The sequence below is a fragment of the Natator depressus genome, chromosome 19 (assembly GCF_965152275.1).
Source record: "Natator depressus isolate rNatDep1 chromosome 19, rNatDep2.hap1, whole genome shotgun sequence".
In the NCBI taxonomy this organism is placed as follows: Eukaryota; Metazoa; Chordata; order Testudines; family Cheloniidae; genus Natator; species Natator depressus.
In genome coordinates this window covers 4,076,874-4,097,924 of record NC_134252.1, presented here as the reverse complement: position 1 = coordinate 4,097,924, position 21,051 = coordinate 4,076,874, and the positions used below count along the sequence as shown (strand labels likewise).

General features: G+C 50.5%; 1 protein-coding gene across 1 annotated transcript; it reads left to right on the top strand.

Annotated features, from left to right (window-relative positions):
• The first annotated feature begins 1,954 nt into the window (after positions 1 to 1,954).
• GJB3 (gap junction protein beta 3) lies at positions 1,955 to 10,419 on the top strand. The gene is made up of 2 exons (XM_074934294.1): positions 1,955 to 2,180; positions 9,582 to 10,419. Exon 2 carries the CDS (start codon positions 9,613 to 9,615, stop codon positions 10,417 to 10,419), a length of 807 nt encoding a protein of 268 aa, XP_074790395.1. The 5' UTR covers positions 1,955 to 2,180; positions 9,582 to 9,612.
• The last annotated feature ends 10,632 nt before the right edge of the window (positions 10,420 to 21,051 follow it).

The window sequence follows — 21,051 nt, the reverse complement described above, 5'->3', positions numbered from 1 at the left end:
CTTGTTAAATAAAAGAGGCCTTATAAAATTAGTTCCCCTGCCAGAATAACTAGTTATCATTAGAGATGGGATCTGGATCCAGCTTTAAACCTCCCCAGTCAACAGGCTTATCTGAATCTGGGTCAGGAGCCAATGTGCAGGCATGTTTAGGGCCAGAGTGTTGGTTCTGGACCATCTCTACTTATAAGATATTAATGCATGGAATTTGTGGCTCACAAGTTGAGGTTGTTCACAGAGAGACTCTTACTCCTGACTGAGTATCCTCAGAAATCCAGCCTCCCCAAGAGGGATACCCAGGCATCACTGGGATCAGAATCTGCCCCAGCCAATCCAGCTACAAGAGTTCTACCTGCCTGTATTCTTCAGCATGTAAAACACACCCACCGCAAGATCTGGGCATACAGACAAGACACAGCCCATAATGAAAACGATGTGCTAAGTAGACTCACCCAGTAAATAAGAGCATAAGCAAACCACCGCTCCACGCCTATAGCAAAAGCCTGATCACAGAGAGGACACGATACCTACGGGGCAACAAACCCAGGCCCAAGGAAGAAGAGATTTCCAGAGCCAAGGGCTCTCCACTGAACAGGCCTCCTGATGCTGAACACTAGGGGCAGTTAGCTGCAATGCATCGGCTAATGGGGAGAGGTGTTGCTCCTGTACCATATTGGGCTGTAGAGATTTAATACTGGTGGGGCATGGCCAAGCCCGCTGTGCAATCAAGCTGCCTCCTTGTGCACCAGCTGCTTTCAGGTGCTCCGCAGGGTGACGCTGAGTGGCAGACACATGGCCGGTTGCTTTGGGCATGATCGCTCTGGGGCCTTGACAAGCTGCATGCGATAACTCTACCAGGAGTGGCAGCTTCCCTCCCAGCTGAGGCCTCCACTGGATTTGCGATGAACTGTAGCTGCACACAGGATACAGCCATGCTACAAGCTCGGGGTGTGATTCCCCTGCTCACGCACACGTGCGTACGCTCGCCCTCAGCACACTCATGCCCGTGTAAATAGCAGGGAGCCGCAGCAGAGATACGGCTGAGCGGGGCCGAGTACGCACCCATGGGTTTGTACTCCGCATGGCCCAGTCGCGGCTCTGTTGCTGCGACCACAGCTCTTTATACTCTGGCTGGCTCAAATCTGGGCCAGGGCAATTAGTAGTGTAGACAGAGCCACAGGCAGGTGTTGCAATCACCAGTGGGGATCAAATCTCCTGTGTTGAAAACAGGGCGCCTGCCAATTGCACACAGCCGAATTCCCTTGGCTGGCAGTAAGAGGCAGGCTCTGTAGCTGCTGGGGCCTGATGCTAAGGGGAGATATGACCTAGGGCAGCGTGTTACGTTCGCCTCCCGTGCAGGCTTTGTCCCTTGCCCGTCTGTGGGCCGCACGCAGCCCAGCGCATAGAATAGTTGGGCGCTAGTGCAACTGAAGTGAATTGCTGGGCGCAGCCCCCCGCTGCGCTGAGCAGCGGCAAGTCCCCAGCTTCTTGGCCCATCCCCTGCTTCCCCCCTCTCCAGCGCACAGAGGGGTGGGTCCAAGGAGACACAGGTTGAAGGGCAATCCTCATCTGGCAGTTGAGGTGGCTGAGCTCTGGGCTCCCTTCCTAGGGCCCTCTGCTCTGGAGCCAGAGCAACCTGGCTGCCTCGGTGCCAGATCAAGCCCTCCATCCTACTTGTCCCGCTGGACGTTGTGTGGCTAGGCACAGCAATCCGGGCCTGCCCTGGGCAGAATCCGGGACACAGGGCCGAGAACACGCTGCCGATTTGGCACGTTGGCATCAGTGAGGGTGCTGGCCCCTGGTCCGGAGGTGTTACAGCCTTTTGCTTGATGGAAGCTAGCTCCCTGCTCCTAGCTGCACAGCCGTCCTGGCTCCTGGTGAAGCTCTGGGAAAGTGAGGCCCTGCCCTTGCTCCCCCTGGCTTCTTATACTGGTTCACCAGCCTGAGATGAATTCTTTTCTCTTTGCACACTTCCTGCAGGCCCACACCTTCCGTGCTGGGCACAAAATAAGGGAGGTTGTTGCGTGGAGATGAGCTGGAGACCTCATGCTGCCTTTCTCTCCCTGTCTTCCTTCTGCAGGGAAGGTCGTTCAACGGCATAGCCTTTAAACAGGGCTGCTTTGGGGGAGCTGACTGCTTTCTCATTAAGCAGGAAATATCGGGACAGACAGAGAGCTGTGCAGGTGAGTGCAATTTACCTTCAGTTTCTCTGGAGTATTGAATACAGGACTCTAAGCTGGGTGCCAAAGAATAGCACTAGGAAATGGTTCTGACCTGAGTAGACAATTTCCCCCTCCCTTTCAAAGTAGAGTTATACACATCTGTGAAGGAACTCTGTATTTATTTCACATTTTCCTTTAAGTCATTTTGATCAGCCAGGCTGCTGGGTTTTAGATTTGGAGAACAGAAGAGAATGCAAGGGTCTGGGGGAAGTGGAAGGGGAAATGAGGCTGGATTTTTTCACATTGTTTCATGCAAGATTTATATTGCGTGGGCTATAAAAAAATAAATAACCTGTCCCAGATCACTAGAAGGTCCAACATAACGTGTCTGAAAGGTTCCTATCTCCATAGTGAAGTGGTGAACTGTCCAATAATCAGAGAGAAAGAAGGGCACATGAGAAAGTCTCTCAGAAATGTTGCTAGGATATAGAAAGAAAACCGCACTTAGGGCCCAATCCAAAGTCAGTTGGCTTCCGATCAGGCTGTTATTTTCTGAAAGCCTATGTGTCTCAATGTTAGAAGGCATGGGGGGCATTGTCCTCCATCTGGTGGGGTTCATGCCCCTCTTTGGATGCTGCTAAATTATCCAAGCCCAGGAACTGATGGTTCCTACCCCTGACTCATAAAGATTCTCCTGGAAACCAAAATGTCTTTGCCACTGGAGGGTACCAACTTGCTCAGACCTGCCTCTAATTCCCTATAATGCCCCAGCATCCCCCCACTGGGCTATGTTCCCTACCCAGCCCTGTCTCTCTTTGCATACAGGCCTGTCCTCGCCTCTCACTCCACCTGTAACCGTCATCTGAACACTGCACAGAAGCAAACAACCCTCGGGCCTCCGTTTGCATGGGCAGTTTCTCTACCGGAGGGATGGGTGGGTCTCCTTGCTATCAGTAGAAAGCAGAAGAGCCTTCAGCCTCATGGTATCAATCCACTGAGGGAGACTACATCCATGTGTGCATTACAGTGATGTGAGTCAGGGGATCCAGGCAAAGCACTCTTGTCCCCCAACACGCTTACAGCAAGACCGCACTGTGCCATGCAGATGGGGCTTCAATCACGTCCCTGAAATGTTCTAAATCCTGGAGGACATGGATAAGGTCCCATGCCCAGGAGCCGTGTCCCATTGAATAGCTTGGGGGCCTTCTAGCGGGCCTTTCTGTCTTCTGTTGCAGAAGCCACCAGAATCTAACATATCTGTGAATCAGTCCTTCTACCATTCAGCCAGCTCTCACATTCACTAACTTCCTTTACAGTGGCTTAAACTTAATCTTCTTTCTTGGCTCTGATCCAAAGCCCATTGAAGTCAATGGGAGTCATTCCAATGGGCTTTCAGTCAAGGCCTTTGTGTCTTCTATAAAATACACCTGATATTGTCCAGAACCAGCTCGTCCAGTCCAGGGAAACTTTATTCCTTCCCACGATTCATTTCATGACCATGGGCACATTCTTTCCGCATGAATAGTGCAAACACCCAGTGATGCGACGTCTAAAGAGCAATCAGGGCTTTTGGTTACGGAACTTGCTGCTACCTCAGGAAAGGGATTGAAGCGCAGAAGCCGTTGGTTGTCTCTGTTCTGGTTAGCAGCCTCTGAAAAAGACGGAGCATTTGCCCATGAATTTTGGGCAATAGTGGCTTTGAAGTTTTATTCCAGCACATTCCACAGCTGGGTAACATCATCATTTTTGTAAAAAGGCCAATTTTGCCGGGAAAGATTTTGAGCATTTGCCCTTTTGCAGGTTTCAATATTAAAAAAATAATTATCCAAATGAAAATTTGCAAAATATAGAGGTGTGTGCTCAAAATCTGTACAATTTTTCAAGACAACTGGAAGCATGTTGACTCAAAAACAGTCCTGCAATTTGAACCAAGCAAGGCAAACGTCACAAAACCCTCCTCGGAAATTCAGAATGAAATGCAGAAGATCTCTGCTGAGGGTTTCCAGTGACATGCTGTATTGCATGCACGGCCCTCTCTGTGATTTTTTGCCCGCTGCTATTTTCAAAGGGTGAAATTCACCCCTGTCCAGAGGGCCAGTAAAAGGCCTCTGTGCCACTTAACTCCCTCGCTAGCCTGCTTCAGTGATGCATGGGCTTTTTGCTGACCAACTGCACAGTGACTGCATAAAAATTAACGGGGGGCTACCCTCTTGGTGCTTTCTCAAAGAATCCCATCTCCAAAGAGACACATTTACACCTGTAAAGGTCATTTTGCTAACTTCCCATTATGTAAAGTCAAGGGAGGGTTTTGAAAATGCAGTTGTATCCTTTCTACCTCTAACAGCGCTGCCACCAGAAATAGGCTCTGTGATCAAAATCTAGCTGACAATTGTCTTGATGAAATAAGAAGCACAATAGATTCCAGCTCACTCTCCCTATAGGTGCATTTCTCCCCACCCTCACCTCCAGGGCTATAATCACAGCAGAAAACCACTTGCCTTTTGTCAGTACAGTGAACAGCTCTGATTCAGTGACACGGGCCTGCATGCTCAAAAGTCGGGACTGCTTTTGCATGCTCAACTTGAGACACGTTAAAGGGTTGTGATATTCAGAAAGTGCTGAGCACACCGCTGGGTGGGAAACGGTTTTTGTGTCTGATGAACGTTTTCACAACATTGAAACATTTTCCTGTCACAAATTAGGATGGAAAATCAAAATTGCAAAAATGATCACAAACCAGGAGGAAAAAATCTCAGATCGGGTCAACGGAAACATTTCACTTGGAGAATTTCTACAGGTGTCATTTCGATTTTGACCTGTTTTTACTAATTTATTTACAATAAGTAGCTTAAATTTTGAAATGAAAAGTCGCTTTGAACTACACCAGAATTTTTCATTTTGAAAAGATGGAAATGAAGTGTTTTGACAATTTCAAAGCTTCCCCCCCCCCCAAATCTTTCAAGTAAAGAAAAGTTGTCAGAACTGCCCCTTGCCTGTAGAAAGTGTGGGTTTTGCTGACTTAGCATTTTCCAGGACGAAAATGGTTCCTTCACCATTTCCTAACCAGCTCTACTGAGCACCCACTGCCTGACAATCAGCCCCTTTAGGGTGTCTTGTGTTGAGCACCCGATCAGTGAGGCACCCCCAAATTACTAGTCCATTGTGAAAATGTAGGGAACAGCTATTGGGCACTAAGAAAGGGACACTCTGTAGTCACTTTTGCTATAGCTACCCCTTAAGGATCAAATTCTGCTTTCAGTTATACTAGTGTAACTTAGGGTGCTACCGAAATTGCCTGAGCTGTCTAGATAGCCAGGTGGTGTAGCTGAGAATATAACAACACCTAGCTCTGGTATAGCAGTTTCATCAACGGATCTCAAAGCACTTCACAACGGAGGTCAGTGTCATTATCCACATTTTACAGATGGGGAAACTGGGGCACAGAGAGGGGAAGTGACTTGCCCGAGCTCACCCAGCCAACCAAAGGCAGAGCCAGGAATTGAACCCAGCTCTCCTGAGTTCCAGTCCAGTGCCCTAGCCACAATCTGGCCCTTATACCTGAAAACTTCTCTATAGGCACCTAGGTCAAGTGCGTCTTTTCTTTGATATTATAGAGAGAACAATATTAAAAACTCGACTGGAATTAAACCACCCACAAAATGATCTTTCCTAGACCTCCGACTTGCGCCTACAGCAGGCAGGGCGTGCAGGGTTAAGGCTGCAAGGGAACCCACCCTGTCTGTTTTGTGTGGCCCAGATGACAGGGAGATTCATTGTTCTAGTTAGGAAGGCATTTAGCTCCCGGCTGGCCAGCTATCTGAAACTAACTAGACTGGTTAATAAAGCATCCTGAGGCGGTGTGCGGGTAAAACCCGAGCTGGACTGCCAGGGAGCAGGTTGTTCCAAAGTTGGGGTGGGGGGAGGTGGCACAGAGGAGGCCTAGTTCTGGGAGTTCATGCTACACAGTGTGAGCTATGCAGTCAACTGGGCCATGGCCCGGAAGTCCCAGGAGTGAGCCCCAGCAGAACTGCAAATGAATCCACTGAGGACTCTACCGGTGCTGTCTCCTGGGGGTCTCAGCTCACTCCCTGCCTGGGCAGTGTATTGTCTTCTGGGAAGAGTATCCCTCCTTCGTCCCACAGAATCACAAACTGCATCCAGCTGCCGCTGGGGTAGAGGGCAGCAGACAGAGCACACAACACTGGGAGAAGGGGCTGCTGCAGCAAAGAGTCCTGGGGAAAACCCCCTCCACAGCCCCACTTGTAAGAACATTGCCATGAGGTCTTTTATGGCCAGGCAGAGCAGTCAGGGCTTTGGAATTTTGGGAGGGGCTTTAAAGGCAAGGTGGTGGGATATGGGCAGGAGCTGACTGTAAAAGGAGAGATGTCAAATAGTGTGGCGCTTTCTGAGTCAGAGATTTGCAGACTGATTATAGCAGGCAATCCCAGGAAGAGCAGCCAAAGAGTTCTTCGTAAGGCTGGTCATAAATTTTCCATCTAAATTATTTTTTGATGGAAAATTGGGGGGTTGATTAAACCAGTTTTTGATGAAAAATGTCTGCTTTCTGTAGACTTTTTTTTTTTTTTTTTTTGGTATACTCAAAACACTGAATGGCCAGAAGACTACAATATTTCAATTTTGAAAGGCTGCTGCAGTGCCTCTTGGGAGTTATAGTTCCAGTGCCTCCTGCTCCATTCTCCTCTACAGGTTGGGCTCCCCAGCTGGACTTCATCTCCCATGGTGCACTGCAGCCAAGCAATTGCCCTGCTACGCGGCCCCCTAGCATTATGGCAGATGTAGTCCAACAGGGAGCCTGGTCTATAGAGGTGAACATGGACATGAGGCTGCTAAACTACAGTTCCCATGAGGCACCACAGAAGCATTTCAGAATTGAAATATATCAGGATTTGGCCAAAATATTTGGGGTTTCAATTTTTTATTTTTTATTTTTTGCTGAAAATGACACTTTGAGGGGGGGAAACCCATACGCTGAATAGCTCTAGTTATTAAATTAAGAAAATCACATTGGATTAGAATTTGGACCTACTAACTTTTCCACAGGATGTTTCAGAGATCTTCTCCTCAGCATTGTCCATGGGCCTCCCACCCCGACCACGGCAGTAATGGGGATCGACCTAGCACCATTACTCACCCGCTTCGCTTGGGCCAGGAGCCAGCATGTTGCTGTGCTTTATGCATCATCCTACAAAGTGTGGGCTGCAGCAGATACAATTAGTGATGATTATTATGTATCTAGGGGTGCTTTGCATGCTACGTCCCTGTGCAGAGGGGCTAACCCAGGCGATTAGGAGATATGAGGCAATCATTTAGGAATGGGAAAGTGCAGAGTGGAAGTTTTTCCACCAGCTCTGCTTCCAGGTTGGGTGGTATTTTGATTCTCACACCTGCTCTGTAGTGATCAATCACCTTTATGAGCATTGTTACTATCATTACGATTTATGTGTGTTACCATAGCACCTAGTCAAGGACCAAGACTTCATTGTGCTGGGGGCTGTACAAACAGAACGAAAAGACCTTGGATTTGGCTCTTCTGGGAATGGTCACACATTAGCACATGTTGCAAGATCCACACCCCAATATCAGCAAAGGGTTAATACATTTCTGACCCTCTAGACTATGATCCCCTCCTCTTGTTTCCAGTTGTTAATCGAGAGGAGTAAAAGCCTATTATATAAATTAGTTGTTTTATATCCAACCTGCAAAATATTCCACCAAGTTTTTGGTTTCTGGCAATCAGTTTCATGTGGCTACTGCTTTGTTCTCTTACTGGGGTAAGGTGAAGGCTGACCCTGCATAGCTTGTATATTGGGGAATATGCCCCAAACGCCCCTGACAGCTTGCCTTTGGGGCTTTGCATTTCTTTTGCTGAAATCTACCTCCACAGTGTTCAGTGCATTGAAACACAGGAGTCCTAGCCTATGTCTGAATCTCAGGGCCTGATCTTTCACTCACTTTTACCAGCTGACTTCAGTAAAGTCATCCCTGATTTACACCAGTGTAAATAAGCGAAGAATCAGGCAGCTAATTGTCCAGTGCTTTGGTTTGCAGGTAGGTACCTTGCCCAATTCGTCATCTCTTACTAATAAGCCTTTGTCAAGCTGATGAGCAATACAGATGAGTCACTCCGCAATTCAGCTGTGACCCAGCAGGCTAAATGAAAACATTCAGCACTGCATGGGTTAATGATGCCAGCTGACCTAGATGTAGCCCGGATTCAGGTGGGACGGCTCCCCTTGGCTCTGACATGGGCTGTGTTAGCCTCATCCCCAGGCTGACTTTGGTGGCTGAGATTTGCAAAGTGGCCTAAGGAATTAAACGCCCAAATCCCATTGAATTGCAGTGAGAGTTGGAGGCCTAAATCCATTTGGAAATCCCAGCCTTGGTCACTAGGGAACGGGGTCTGGATTGGACTGATGATCTGTCTGTACCAAGAGGGAGGAAGGGAGGGAGGAAGAATGTATCGGGTGCCAGATCTAGGATCTACTTCACCTCTGGCCTGGTAAAACCCATAAGCCAACAGGAGCTGCTCCCTCCTGAGCCCAGGTGCAAGGCCCTAATGACACTTAGCAAAGCCTCAGCCTCATTCCTGCTCCCAGCTGTGGGAGGGAGCATGCCGACTGGTTTCCAGATTCCCCAAAGAGACGCTCTGGAAGCAGTTCTGGAGCGGGGCAGCCACACGGGGCCATTCTGGAGCTCCTGGACTCCGAGCCACCGGTTCTCCAGTCACCAGAGTTCCTGCAGCCACATCGGTCATGCGGGAGAGACTACACTCACAGTGGCTGCAATTAACCCCGTGCAGAGGGCTATCACAATGACTCTGCCGGCTAAATCCCACTCCCAGCCAGAGCTCTGCCCCGAGGGCTTCAGGGTACATCTACACACTGCAATAAAAAACCAGCCAAACCCATGACAGCAAGTCGCAGAGCCTGGGTCGATGGTAATGGTGGGGGGCTCGGGCTATGGGATAAAAATAGCAATGCAGATGTTCCCGCTCGGGCTGGAGCCTGGGCTCCGAATCCCGGGGAGGGGCCTTCTGCAGATGGATGAATTTCCCCAGCCAGAGCTCTGCTCCCCACAGTCTTTGCCCTCTTGCTGGGCACTTTTCCGCTTCGAGGGGTTGAAGTTACAGATCCCTTCTTAAAGGGGTGCCCCCTGGTGTGTTTGCTCCAAGGACAGGGGCAGCCTGGTGTGAGGATCAAGGTATTGAAATGTGAGTTCTTTCAAAACCAAGAGAATCACTGAGCAAAACTGCTGGTCCCAACTCCCAGCTGGGGTGCATCAGTGAAGCTCTGCTTACTTCAGCTGAGCTGCGTTGATTTATACCAGCTGGGGATCTGGCCATTTGATATTTCCCATTGAGTTCCCTTCATCTGTTATTTCTCTTGCTTTTCTCTGACTTAGGTGAGTCTGGCTTCCCCAAAGGCCCGTCACCATGGATTGGAAGATGCTGCAGGGCCTGCTGAGTGGGGTGAACAAGTACTCCACGGCCTTTGGGCGCATCTGGCTCTCCGTGGTCTTCGTCTTCCGGGTGCTGGTCTACGTGGTGGCGGCGGAGCGCGTGTGGGGGGACGAGCAGAAGGACTTTGACTGCAACACCAAGCAGCCCGGCTGCACCAACGTCTGCTACGACCACTTCTTCCCCATCTCCCACATCCGCCTCTGGGCCCTGCAGCTCATCTTCGTCACCTGCCCCTCCCTGCTGGTGATCATGCACGTGGCCTACCGGGAGGACCGGGAGAAGAAAAACCGGGAGAAGAATGGTGAGGATTGCCCCAAGCTCTATCGCAACCCGGGCAAGAAACACGGCGGGCTGTGGTGGACCTACCTGCTGACCCTCTTCTTCAAGCTGACCATTGAGATCAGCTTCCTCTACCTCCTCCACAAGATGTGGGATAGCTTTGACCTGCCGCGCCTGGTCAAGTGCGCCAACCTGGACCCCTGCCCCAACATCGTGGACTGCTACATTGCCCGGCCCACTGAGAAAAAGGTCTTCACCTACTTCATGGTGGGGGCCTCCGCCCTCTGCATTGTTCTCACCGTCTGCGAGATCTTCTACCTCATCTTCAAGCGGGCTGTCCGGAGCCTACACAAGTGGAAGAAGAACTCCAAGCGCTTGGTCAACTACAACCAGGCTTCCACCTGCCAGTGCCACCTCAAGCTGGAGCAGCAGGATGGCAAGGCCAAGAACAAGCCTTTGGATGCCCTCCAGGCCTCCTCTCCCAACTTGACTGTGATCTGACAGGGCGTGTCGGGGGAGGGAAAAGCCCTGATGTTGGCCAGGGACAACTGACTTCCAAGATGGCTGCCTGCCATGCCTCAAGTATTACTGGAGTATTTCAATGGGACCTCAATGGCTATGACAAATCAAGGGAGAGGAGGCGCATCGCCAAGGCAGGATCTCTCCCTGTTTGGCGTGGCTGACTGAGTTTTGCATTTTGTTGGGGCCGGGCGGAAAGGACAAGGCCCTGGCAGTAGGTTTATGTACTGCAGCTGCTCTTAACGTGCAGGGCACAGGTGGGTGGTTTGCCTAGCCAAGGAGGATGTGTGAATCCAAAAGTCTATGCTTTTCATTATTTACATGGTATCAAGCCACTCCATGCAATCCTGCAGGTTGGAGCTTCCCTCCTACGTGCTCAGACAGGCCACAAGGGAAGGGAGGAGACGGCTGGCTTTTAAATCTTTGGAGAAATGACTAATGTAAAGTTGCCAAGGACAATATTTGTCTGCTGTTCTCTCCCCCCTCTGCTAGACTCGCAGCTGCCAGGCCCCAAGCGCCAGCTCCCTTCGCAGACTCCATCACGTTGCGTAGAGAGGTGCTTGGGCTCAGTACCTCAGCGGATGGTTCATTAACTAGGACGTTGATGGAAGGGGCTTTATTCTGATACAGAAGCAGTGAGCAAATCCTGGCCTTTCCCGTGAACCGTGACCTTACCCAAGAAGCAAGTCCATGGGGTCTAGCAATTCTGTGGGAATAAAGTCATAGGCACAGAGTGGGATTGTGGGTGTCTCTCTTGGGAGAGTCTCTGTAGTTTGCATCTATCTCAGAAACTTCAACCTCTCTCCAAAAGCACTCAGATCAGAGAGCAAAGAAGCCCCCGCACTGTGCCTTCGGGTGCCTAGGGAGGGCATTAAACTTTGCCTGGAAGAGTTTAGTCAGTAAAACATCCTAGATCAAAACCTTGAGTTAACGCACTAGCTATAACAGTGATTCCACAGCCCAGCTTCTCCGTTCTGAACTGAGTGGCAGGAGTAACAGTGACTCTGCGGGGGAAAGAGTTTTTTGTATATTTTCAAGAAGCGGCGGAACAGCCCAGTGGAGTTTGGGGGTTTGTGACCTGTTCTGGGCCAGATCTCAGGTGACATAAACGGAGCGAGGCCAGTTTCCACCAGCCGAGACTCTGGCCTTACAATTTTTGGTTTAAGTTGTTTTCTGTTGTAATGTTCAACATTTTCCCTAACTCTGTAAACCCCTGTTACCAAGTAGCTTCTGGCTGAAACCCAATGAGTTCTCCTATTCCTGGTTGAAAATGGGATCGGGATGCAAAATTCAAATTAAACGTGTCAAATTCATCCCTGAGGTAACGCCAGTCAAATCCAGTTGAGGTGTCAGTCCAAATACACCAGACATGACTCTGTCCCAGTGAGTTTATTATTAACCATGGTTGGAAATCCATACCCATGCACCCCGGTAACTGATGTTGCATGGTTGGCTAGGACAGGACATAAGTCCATAAGATCTGAGGAATCTGAGTGTATATGTATTTGCAGGAAGTTCTTGTTCTTTGGATTTTTTTTTAGTACTTCACCAAGATGTTTCTGACTAAAATAGAGTCCTGAGTAGCTGATGGTGCACGTGCTTGTGTATATTGGGAAACGTTGGCCCATCCCACAAGAATTTTTGAGACTTTAAAAAAAATTCCCATCCTGAATCAGGACAAAAAGTCAAAACCATGAAAATTTTCATGAACCGAGAATCCAAAAGGAATTTCCGATCTGGTCGAATGAGAGACTTCCTTTTGGTAATTTCCAAACCTTTTGTTTTGATGTTGACCTTTTTTATACTTAAATTATTTTTACATAATTTAACTTAAATTTTGAAACAAAAAGTCATTTTGACCCCAAAACCAGCACTTTTTTGTTTAGGAAACATAACAGGTAAGTAACAAGTGTCTCGGATTCTGCTGGCACGAATTCAGGCTGTCCTAAAGGCAAACATTGGCTTCTGTTGGGACTTGAAGCTCTGTCGATTGCCAGGCTGATATTTACTGATTGGTCAATATCAGGCCATACGGACCAATGTCATCGAAGGATCTGCATGGAGAAGGTCAGTCTGTTTGCTCGTACTATTGTGCCCTAATGGCCACACAGCTCCTTTAGAAATCCCAGGAAAACATTTCCCTGCGGCGAGAGGACGAGATTAAAAGAGATTCAGAGGTGCAACCTGTTTAGAAGTGCTGTTTTATTTCTCATTAGCTCAGCAGCTGACCGGCCTGGACTGCGAAACAAAAGCCCCAGATCCTCATTCACACACACCACTCCACCTGTCTCCCTTTATACGCCCAGAGCGGTGTAAAATGGCCTGCATGTAAATGAGAAGCAGGCCCACTCTGATGCGCCGTGTTTTGGTTAACAACCAGCCCGGCCTCTAAACCCGGCTTCTGCTGCCCTGCATGTTGGGCCCAATTCTCTGTTGCCCTGGTAACATTCTGTACCCACTTGGCACCAGTGTGAATGCAGGAGAACACAGCCTTTAGGGCCAGCTGTTTACAGCTGTGTAAAAAGGGCAGCTACTTCTGATCTGCCAGCACTTTGCACTCACTGTGCAGCAGACTGCAGCAGGCGCAGGGTAATGGTGAATCAAGCCCCTGATATTAATAACTCCCCCATCCTCCTCCCCTGAAAATGAATGCCAGGTCGCCACTCACGGGCTATATCTACACTCCAGAGCCTGCGTAGCTATGCTGGCATTGCCCTCTAGTGTAGACACAGCATACTCCAACAGAAGGAGTTTTTCTGCCTGTGTAAAAGCACCACCTCCCTATGCCGACAGAGGTCTTCTTCTGTCAGCACAGCTGCATCTGCACTGTGGGGTTTGTCAGCATGGCTTTGTCTCTAGCATCAGGGCTCCACCCAAATTGCCCTAGCCGTGTTGCTCAGGGCTGTGAAACTACGGCCTAACCCCCGGTGTAGGCGTGGCAAAGTCGACAGACGAATTCTTCCATCCACAAAGCTACCACCGCCCAGAGGGTGGATTAACAACATGGACAGAAAAACCTCTTCTGTCTCTGTAGCACCATAGCTGGGCGGCTGTTGTGTGGACATACCCTATGAGTGAGGGCTTTTTTCACACCCCTGCCCGACATCGCTAGACCTGTATAAGTTTTAAGCGCAGAGCAGGCCAGCCCTCGCTCCATTTTGCCGAGTGGCTGCAGCGTCCAGGGAGTTCTCTCTCAGGCAATGCACAGCTCAGAAAACGTTATAGACAAGAAACATTCAGCAGCTACTTGTCAAACATGTTTGCTGGGTCGAAGTCAAGTTGGGATGAGCTCCCAAGCTGGTAAGAACCGGCATAGCCTGTTTCCACCAGCTGAGGATCTATCCCGTTGGGTTTTGATTTGTCAAACCCAGTCAACTTCGTTTTCTTTTTTGTAAATGTGCCCCTCCCACACTCCTCCTGTCTGGGACGCTCCGAAAAACGCTTCACAGCAACGCGACTAGTATTTTGTATTTTACAGCTTTCCTGCTGGACTGGGGGACGCATGTCCCACCCCCGGAGGCCAAACAAACATTTGATTTGTGTAATCGATCAGGTAATGGAATGGCCAAATAAATGCTACATTGTTTATCTCCAGCTACATGCCTGCTTTCTCTGAGGGATGTATACGGTGGGGCATGGCCTCTGCTGGGGACCATTTGCCTATTTCAGCACGGCACGACTGTATCTCATTTAGGAAAGTTGCTCCCATTATTAGGGACTTATTGTGATAGGTGCTGTATGTACACACTTGTCCCATAGAGCTTACAGTCTAAATGAACAGGGTGAAATGGGAAACTGAGGTACGGAGCGGGGAAGCGACTTGCCCAAGATCACCCAACAGGTCAGTGGCAGAGTCAGGAATAGAACCCAGGTCTCCTGAGGTCCTGACCACTGGACCACGCTGTCCCTGCTCGAGATTGCCCACGGACATTGAGCTGGATTTAAGTTTGCTAAACACAAAGTGCCCCAGGATCGAAATGGAGACCAAAGGGAGTCAGCAGCTCAGTATCGCTTTACCCCCTTGCAGCTTGAAGAGGATCAGTGCAACTGTGGTCAGGTGTGGTTAGAAGCATTTCCATGGACAATTGCTGCCAAATCTGGAGAAAAGAGGGGATTGTCTCTGATATGTTGAAAGGAAAACTCTCTTCTGCCTCTGGTTAGTGAAGCAATGGATGGCTGAGATACGGTAGGGATGGGACAGAGAGAGGAGGGGAGAAGGGTAAGTGCAGAGACAGAAGGAGGCGCAACTGAGGATGGATGGATGCATGAGCCCAAGCCAACAAGTTCACCTGTTTGGCTTCAAGGGTTAGGGTTAGGGTTAGCAGAGTTGGGCCCGAACCAGGAAGGGGGGCTGTAGGCGTGGCCTTGCCCCGGCCCACTGATGATCAGCCCTGGCGTTCCATCAGCCCAGGCCCATCGCCGGGACGTGCGTTGCCCACTTTGCAGCCTGCCACTTCGCTGCATGTCATTAAACTTTAATTCAATATAAGCAGGCTCCATCCCCCCGGGAAATCAAGAAGGGATCAGCCCCAATTATTCACTAACCCTTGATAAATATTACAGTAAATAGGGATGATTTCCATTTAATCTATTCTTAAACAGCCCCGGCTCTATGCAAAGGGCCTGTCAACACTCACTCCAGCTGGGGCTTCAAACACCGACTCGCCTTGCTGGGCCCCACCTCCCATTAGACTTTCCTATTAACCCTTTCGTGGCACCATTCCAGGCGCTAGCGCTCCGCAGAGGTCAGTGGGATGTGGCTCCCAAATGTACCGGCGGTTCAGAAATTCCTTTCTACCGGGCTGCACCTGTACACCTATCCCTGCTGATCCATCGCCCACTGAAGTCAATGGGAAAACTTCCCTGGACTTTGGCTCAGGTTCTAAGACAAGGAGGGAGAGAAATCCCAGACTCCTTGGACTTTAGCTGCATACAAATTCCCTGCTTCGAGCAGCACTGGTCTCTGTCATTCTTTCCCCCTGGACTCTGGGAGATGCCAGCACTCCTAGAAAACCCAGCTTTGACCTTGCCAGCACTGTCATGGCTCAGTCATTCTGGCAGATGTACTAGAGAGGCCATCCAGAGACCTCCAGCCCTGGGGGAAAGGTAGACAGCGACCTCGTCACCAACGAGCATCAGAATCCTCTTTGCTTTGGTGATTTTGTCCCGCGCTTTCACTGCTGACACGTGACAACGCTTCTGGGGCGCATCTGCAAAGACGAAGCATTTCCTAGCTCCCCATGCCAATGAGTCCCAGGAAACAGCCAGGCCTGTGCAGAGAAGAGCATGTGTCCACATTCCCTGCACCCGCTCAAAGCACAGAGTGAAATATAGTGAAGGGAACGTCAGTCGCTGGAAAAACAGAATCTCACAGAAAGACCAAACATCCGGGGAAGAAAACAGGCCAGAGACGAGCTTCAATCCAGCTGGAACGGAGGAATTTTATATTCTCAATCAGAAAACTTTGCTAGGAGCAGCTAAGGCTGCAAAGAGCAGCGGTGGGCCTGATTCTGCGCTTACACCAGCGCAAATCAGGAGTAACTGCTTTGAAGTCAATGGTCCCGATCATCAGCTCTGATGTAAGTCAGCCGAGCACCACTTCTCCAGTGACAGCAGTAACCACTTTAAACCCAATGGAACTGCATTGTTGTACACCCCAATGGTGTAGGACTGATGTAAAAAAGGAGAGGAGAATCTGGCCCAAAGGCTACTAATCAGAGTTGTTTGAATATGGGGGAAACTGTGCTAGGGCATGACCATACATCAGATAAAGGAACCACACCATCCCTTGCTTTGTGTTTGTACAGGGCCTAGCACATCAGGGGTGCTACCAGAAACAGTATTATTTATTATTGAGGCCTATTATTATTAGCAGCAATGCTAAGGTTCCTGCCCCACCCTTCACGCTGCCCCTCCACCCTAGTTAATGTGCCTCTTCCCAGGGGCGAATCCCACTAGTTGCTATTTGAAACTAACCTGTTCCCTTTGGTTGACATGACTTGCCCTAGGATTGTCTGTGGTTGCATGACCACAGATCCTGACCCCTATTGGCTCAGCCCAGGCGGAGGGCATTGGGAGTCTGTGGCCCATATGCACCCGGCTGATAGGGATGAGCAGTGGCTGAGGATAAAGAGATTAGTGTGTGGGTCATCCGGCCCTTGGTGTCTATTTCATGACGCAGCAGGGCCTCCTGAAAGAGACCCCCTGCTAAAGAGCCTGAGCTGAGCGCAACAAGATTATTTGTAACCCAATGAGCAGCTCCCTGCCCTGCAGCTCAACCCCCTGCACATTAAACACGTCAGCCGCAGTATGGGTGGGGCTGTCACAAGCGCTCAGCGCCGGCCTAACTCGGCTCCCCTGGAAGCCAATGGGACTTAAGCATGTGAAAAGAATTAAGCACATGCTTCACTGCTTTGCTTAATCAGGGCCTATATTCTAAGGGCCACATTCTGATCCCCTGGCTCATGCTGAGTTACATCCCATGCCATGCGTATCCTCCATCAACGCCGTTCAAAAGGACTTAGGAAGGTGAAATTGAGCCCCACCTGATCAGATCCTTGGAACCAAACCCTGTCTGTTGCCCTACTCGTGAGAAGCTCCTCTCTGAGAGCTTGTTGCCTTGTTCAGAACATCTAGAATCATGCCTTTGTAAAGACACAGGGCCATATACCCCATGGGCATTTCAGCAGAAATCCCTGGTTATTCCAGTGCAGGAGTTCTGCTTAAAATCTGATGGCATGTTATGGCCCCTGATTGTTTAATTAAGCTCATCCCATTAGATCAGTGTGTGCCTTTAACGGAGGGAAAGGTTTATTTATGAGAAAGACAATGCTGTTTTTAAGCACAGTAGAACCACAGAGTTCCAAACACCTCGGGAATGGAGGTGGTTTGTAACTCTGAAACGTTCAGGACTCTGAACAAAACATCATGGTAGTTCTTTCAAACATTTACAGCTGGACACTGACTTAATACAGCTTTGAAACTTCATGATGCAGAAGGAAAAATGCTGCTTTTATGCAGCGTAATTTAAATGAAACAAGCCACGGAAACAGTTTCCTGATCTCATCAAATCTTTTTTTTTCAACTTTCCCTTTTTGTTGGTCGTTCACGTTTATCACAGCACTGTGCTGTATTTGCTTTTGTTTGTCTCTGCTGCCACCTGATTGCCTCCTTCTGGTCCCAAATGAGGTGTGTGGGTGACTGGTCAGTTTGTAACTCGGGTGTTTGTAACTCTGAGGTTCCTCTTTTGAACAGAAGTTCAGAAGTTCCAGTGGTTTTGTGGGAATCCACCATCGGTCCAGTGCCACCCAGGGACCAATCTGGTGAAGAATCCCCCACTGGGGAAAACACAACCCCTGTCCAAGGACTCTGATTCTGCACCATCTCAGCACCCTCCCCGCCCACTGAGTGCCGTGTGCCAGGTGGAGCAGGAAAGGCTGGTGGCTGAGTCTGCCTGCTGCTAAAAGCACGGTCCTGTAAGCAAGTCCTTGGCGGACTCCGTTGCACCCAGTGGGTGCTGGCCGTTCCACAGCGGACGTCAGCTCCTTGCGCTGCCACCGGACACGCCGGCTCCCCCTGCAGGTTTGGGTGGGGACATCAGTCCTGCCGGTTTTACTGCCGCGAGGCTGGCCACGCCCCTCATCCCCAGAATGGCGGATACTCCGCTGCTACCAGGCAAGATCACGCTCAGGGGGATGCCATTTTGAGGCGCACACCACCCTGCCCTGCTGGCATAACCTTGCACGCTCTTCAAAATGGTGACCCCTCCTTCCCTGTCCGATACAGGACAAAACCACGTCCGGGTTTGTCTCAGTACCAGACCGGGGAGAAACTTTAGAAAAGCAGGATCGTCTGGCCTAAAACCGGACTAATAGCCTGCCGAATTGCCACATCTGTCTAACGTAGCTATGTGGCCCCCGTGGCCACGGTATCTGAGCACCTCCTAATCTTTGAAGGTATTTATTCTCCCAAACCACCCCAGTGAGGCAGGCCAGGGCTGTCACGTCCATTGTACAGATGGGAACTGAGGCCCAGAGAGATCCTGGGGGACATTTTCAAAAGTGTCCAAGGAGCCTAAGACACACTGGGACACAGGCGCTATTGGAAATGGAAATAAACCTAGATCTTGGGGGGGCTGGGGAGCATGGCCCAGTCATTAGAGTGTTGGCATGGGTGCATTTCCCTTCACTGCCACAGACCCCCTGCATGATCTTGGGTCACTTCGTGCCTCAGTTTCCCCATCTATACAATGGGGATAACAGCACTTCCTTACCTCACAGGGCATTGTGAGGATAAACACATTACAGACCGTGAGGTGCTCAGAGACTACGGTGAGTGGGGCTGGATAAGTACCTTATATGGAGAGAGGCTTTGAACCTGATCTGCTGGAAATCACCCACATTTCAGACAGGCCTGAGAATTCAGTGTCTTTCCTCTCAGAATCCAACCAGTTTGCCCAACAGGGAGTTCAAGAAGCAGTGCAGGAAAGTGGAGGCACCTGGCTAGTGAAAAATTGCTGAGAGTAGCCACATAGCCTGAAGGAGTCACCAGCACCACTGCTGAGCCGGGGACCTGTGGCCTCTCGGTACCTCTGGGAATAAAGCCACTTTCATCTAGTAGCCTAAATATGGATTTAGGAGCTGAACTTTAGGGACCCAGGTTGGAAAATAGCAGCCCTAAAGTATCACCTCTGTTTGGGGGAGGGCAGAGAGCGAGGAGAGGGGGAGGGATGGTGGCTTATTTGGGTGGATGAGAATAAACTGGACGGGGGGGGAAGTCTTTTCATTCTTTTAAAACCCTGTATGATCCGAATTCCTCTTGCTCGTGCCTTTCTCGTTCTGTCCAAAGGGTGGTGCTACTCGCTAACATCCAAGTACCTGGGCAGTTAAGAATGCAACAGACCAGAGGGGAAGGGGAATATACTGGTAAAAGTACCTTTATACTGGTACAGCTGTCCCCAGAACTAGGGCTTGTGCCAATACAATTGTATGGGGGGGGAATCACCCCCCCTAAACCAACACGTTGCTCTGGTACAAAATGTGTGTGCAGGGCAGGTTATAGCCAGAGAGCGAGATTATGGGTTTGGCTGTGCCTCGCCTCACAGCGTGTGCTGGGTGCTGTCATGTACCCTCGTGCAAAGAGAGTGTAACGTGGGTGTGGAATGCTGCCCTACGAGGGGTGCATGTGTGTGTGTGTACACGTGTGTGCGTGAGAGAGATTCGGAGTGCGGCAGAGAGAACAGCCCTGTCTAGATTAGGGAAATCCTATGGCTCGTTCTAAAAGGAGTTATCAACCCAGATTTAATTAACCTGTTTTTAAACCCCAGGGCTCCTACCTTGGTCAGGGCTTTACCACCTGTGGTCATGGTCAGCCTCTAACCCTGGGAGTCAGAACCCTCTAACCCTGGTCCTCAGCCCCGTCTTCCTTTACTAGCCACCTCTGGGCCAGTTCCCCTGCAATAATCAACCTCGTGCCCCCTTGCCATGGAACCTGCAAGTGCCCCCCTCCCTTTCGGCTGCAGCCACCCCTCCATCCCCTCTGCCTGCAGCTCTCAACTCGCTCAGCCCTTCCCTGGGAGCCAGTCACCTCCTCCCTCACCTCCCTGAGCGTGTGATTGAGTCTGCACCCCTCACTGCCGTCGCACAGCCCTCAGCCAGGTGACTAGTCCCTGCCGAAATCCATGGGGCTTCCCAGGTAAGTGCTGCTCAGTGCAAGCGAGGGTGGAAGGATCAGGCTCTTTATGGTGGATCAGGCCCAGCTGGGAGCAGTCTGACCTGCTCCTGAACTCAGAGCGTCCCAAACCCTTGCGTATGTCACCAGCCCCAGCAACAGCCCAGAGAGAGCTGTTCAACTTCACCCCCCTGCTAGGCACTTATCCTGCAAGCTCAACCCCCCAAGCAGAGCCCCATGTGAGCTCTGGGCCAGGGCCTTACCCCTTAGGACAAGGGGGAGATAGACGAGGGGAGACGGACCCTTGGCAATGCATCTGAGCGGGGCACTTCCTAGGCTCCCGGCTCCCGTAGCCCCCAGCCTAAGTCACTTGTGCACCGGCGCATTGGTTCAAATGCCAGAGGTCTTCCCTGGCTTCAGGGGAAGACGGCCCCGAAAACAGAGCTTTATCGGGAGCGATGCCCCCACAGAGGCCTGGTTGTCACCAGACTCTCACAGCTCAGGTCCCTGGCCCGGGATCTTCCCAGCAGCCCTTCACCGTGTTAGTTTTGGCTCCACGGGGGAGGCCCTGCCCTGGCCTGATAGGAGTATTATTTCAGCCCTGTCTGGCTTGTTTTCCTCCATTTCCTATTTCCAGGCTGCCCTGGCCCCGTCTGCGACTCCCTGTGAAAGAGGAGGGAGCCCAGCAGGGCCACTCTCCCCCCTGTCCCCGCGGCTGCTTCCCCCCGCCCGCCGTTCTGCTCTTCCCCCAATATTACGGTGATTTCACATTGAATCTGCGGCCAGGAAAAGAATAAAGTCCCCCTGCACACCTGCCAAAGCAGCTGCCCCTTTAAAGGAGGGCTCTGCAGCCAAACTATTAATTTTACCAACCCCCAGTTTCCTGCGGCTCCTCCCCCCGCCCCCCTGTGTAACTCTATCCAGGGTCAGTTTCCTCCTTCTCTC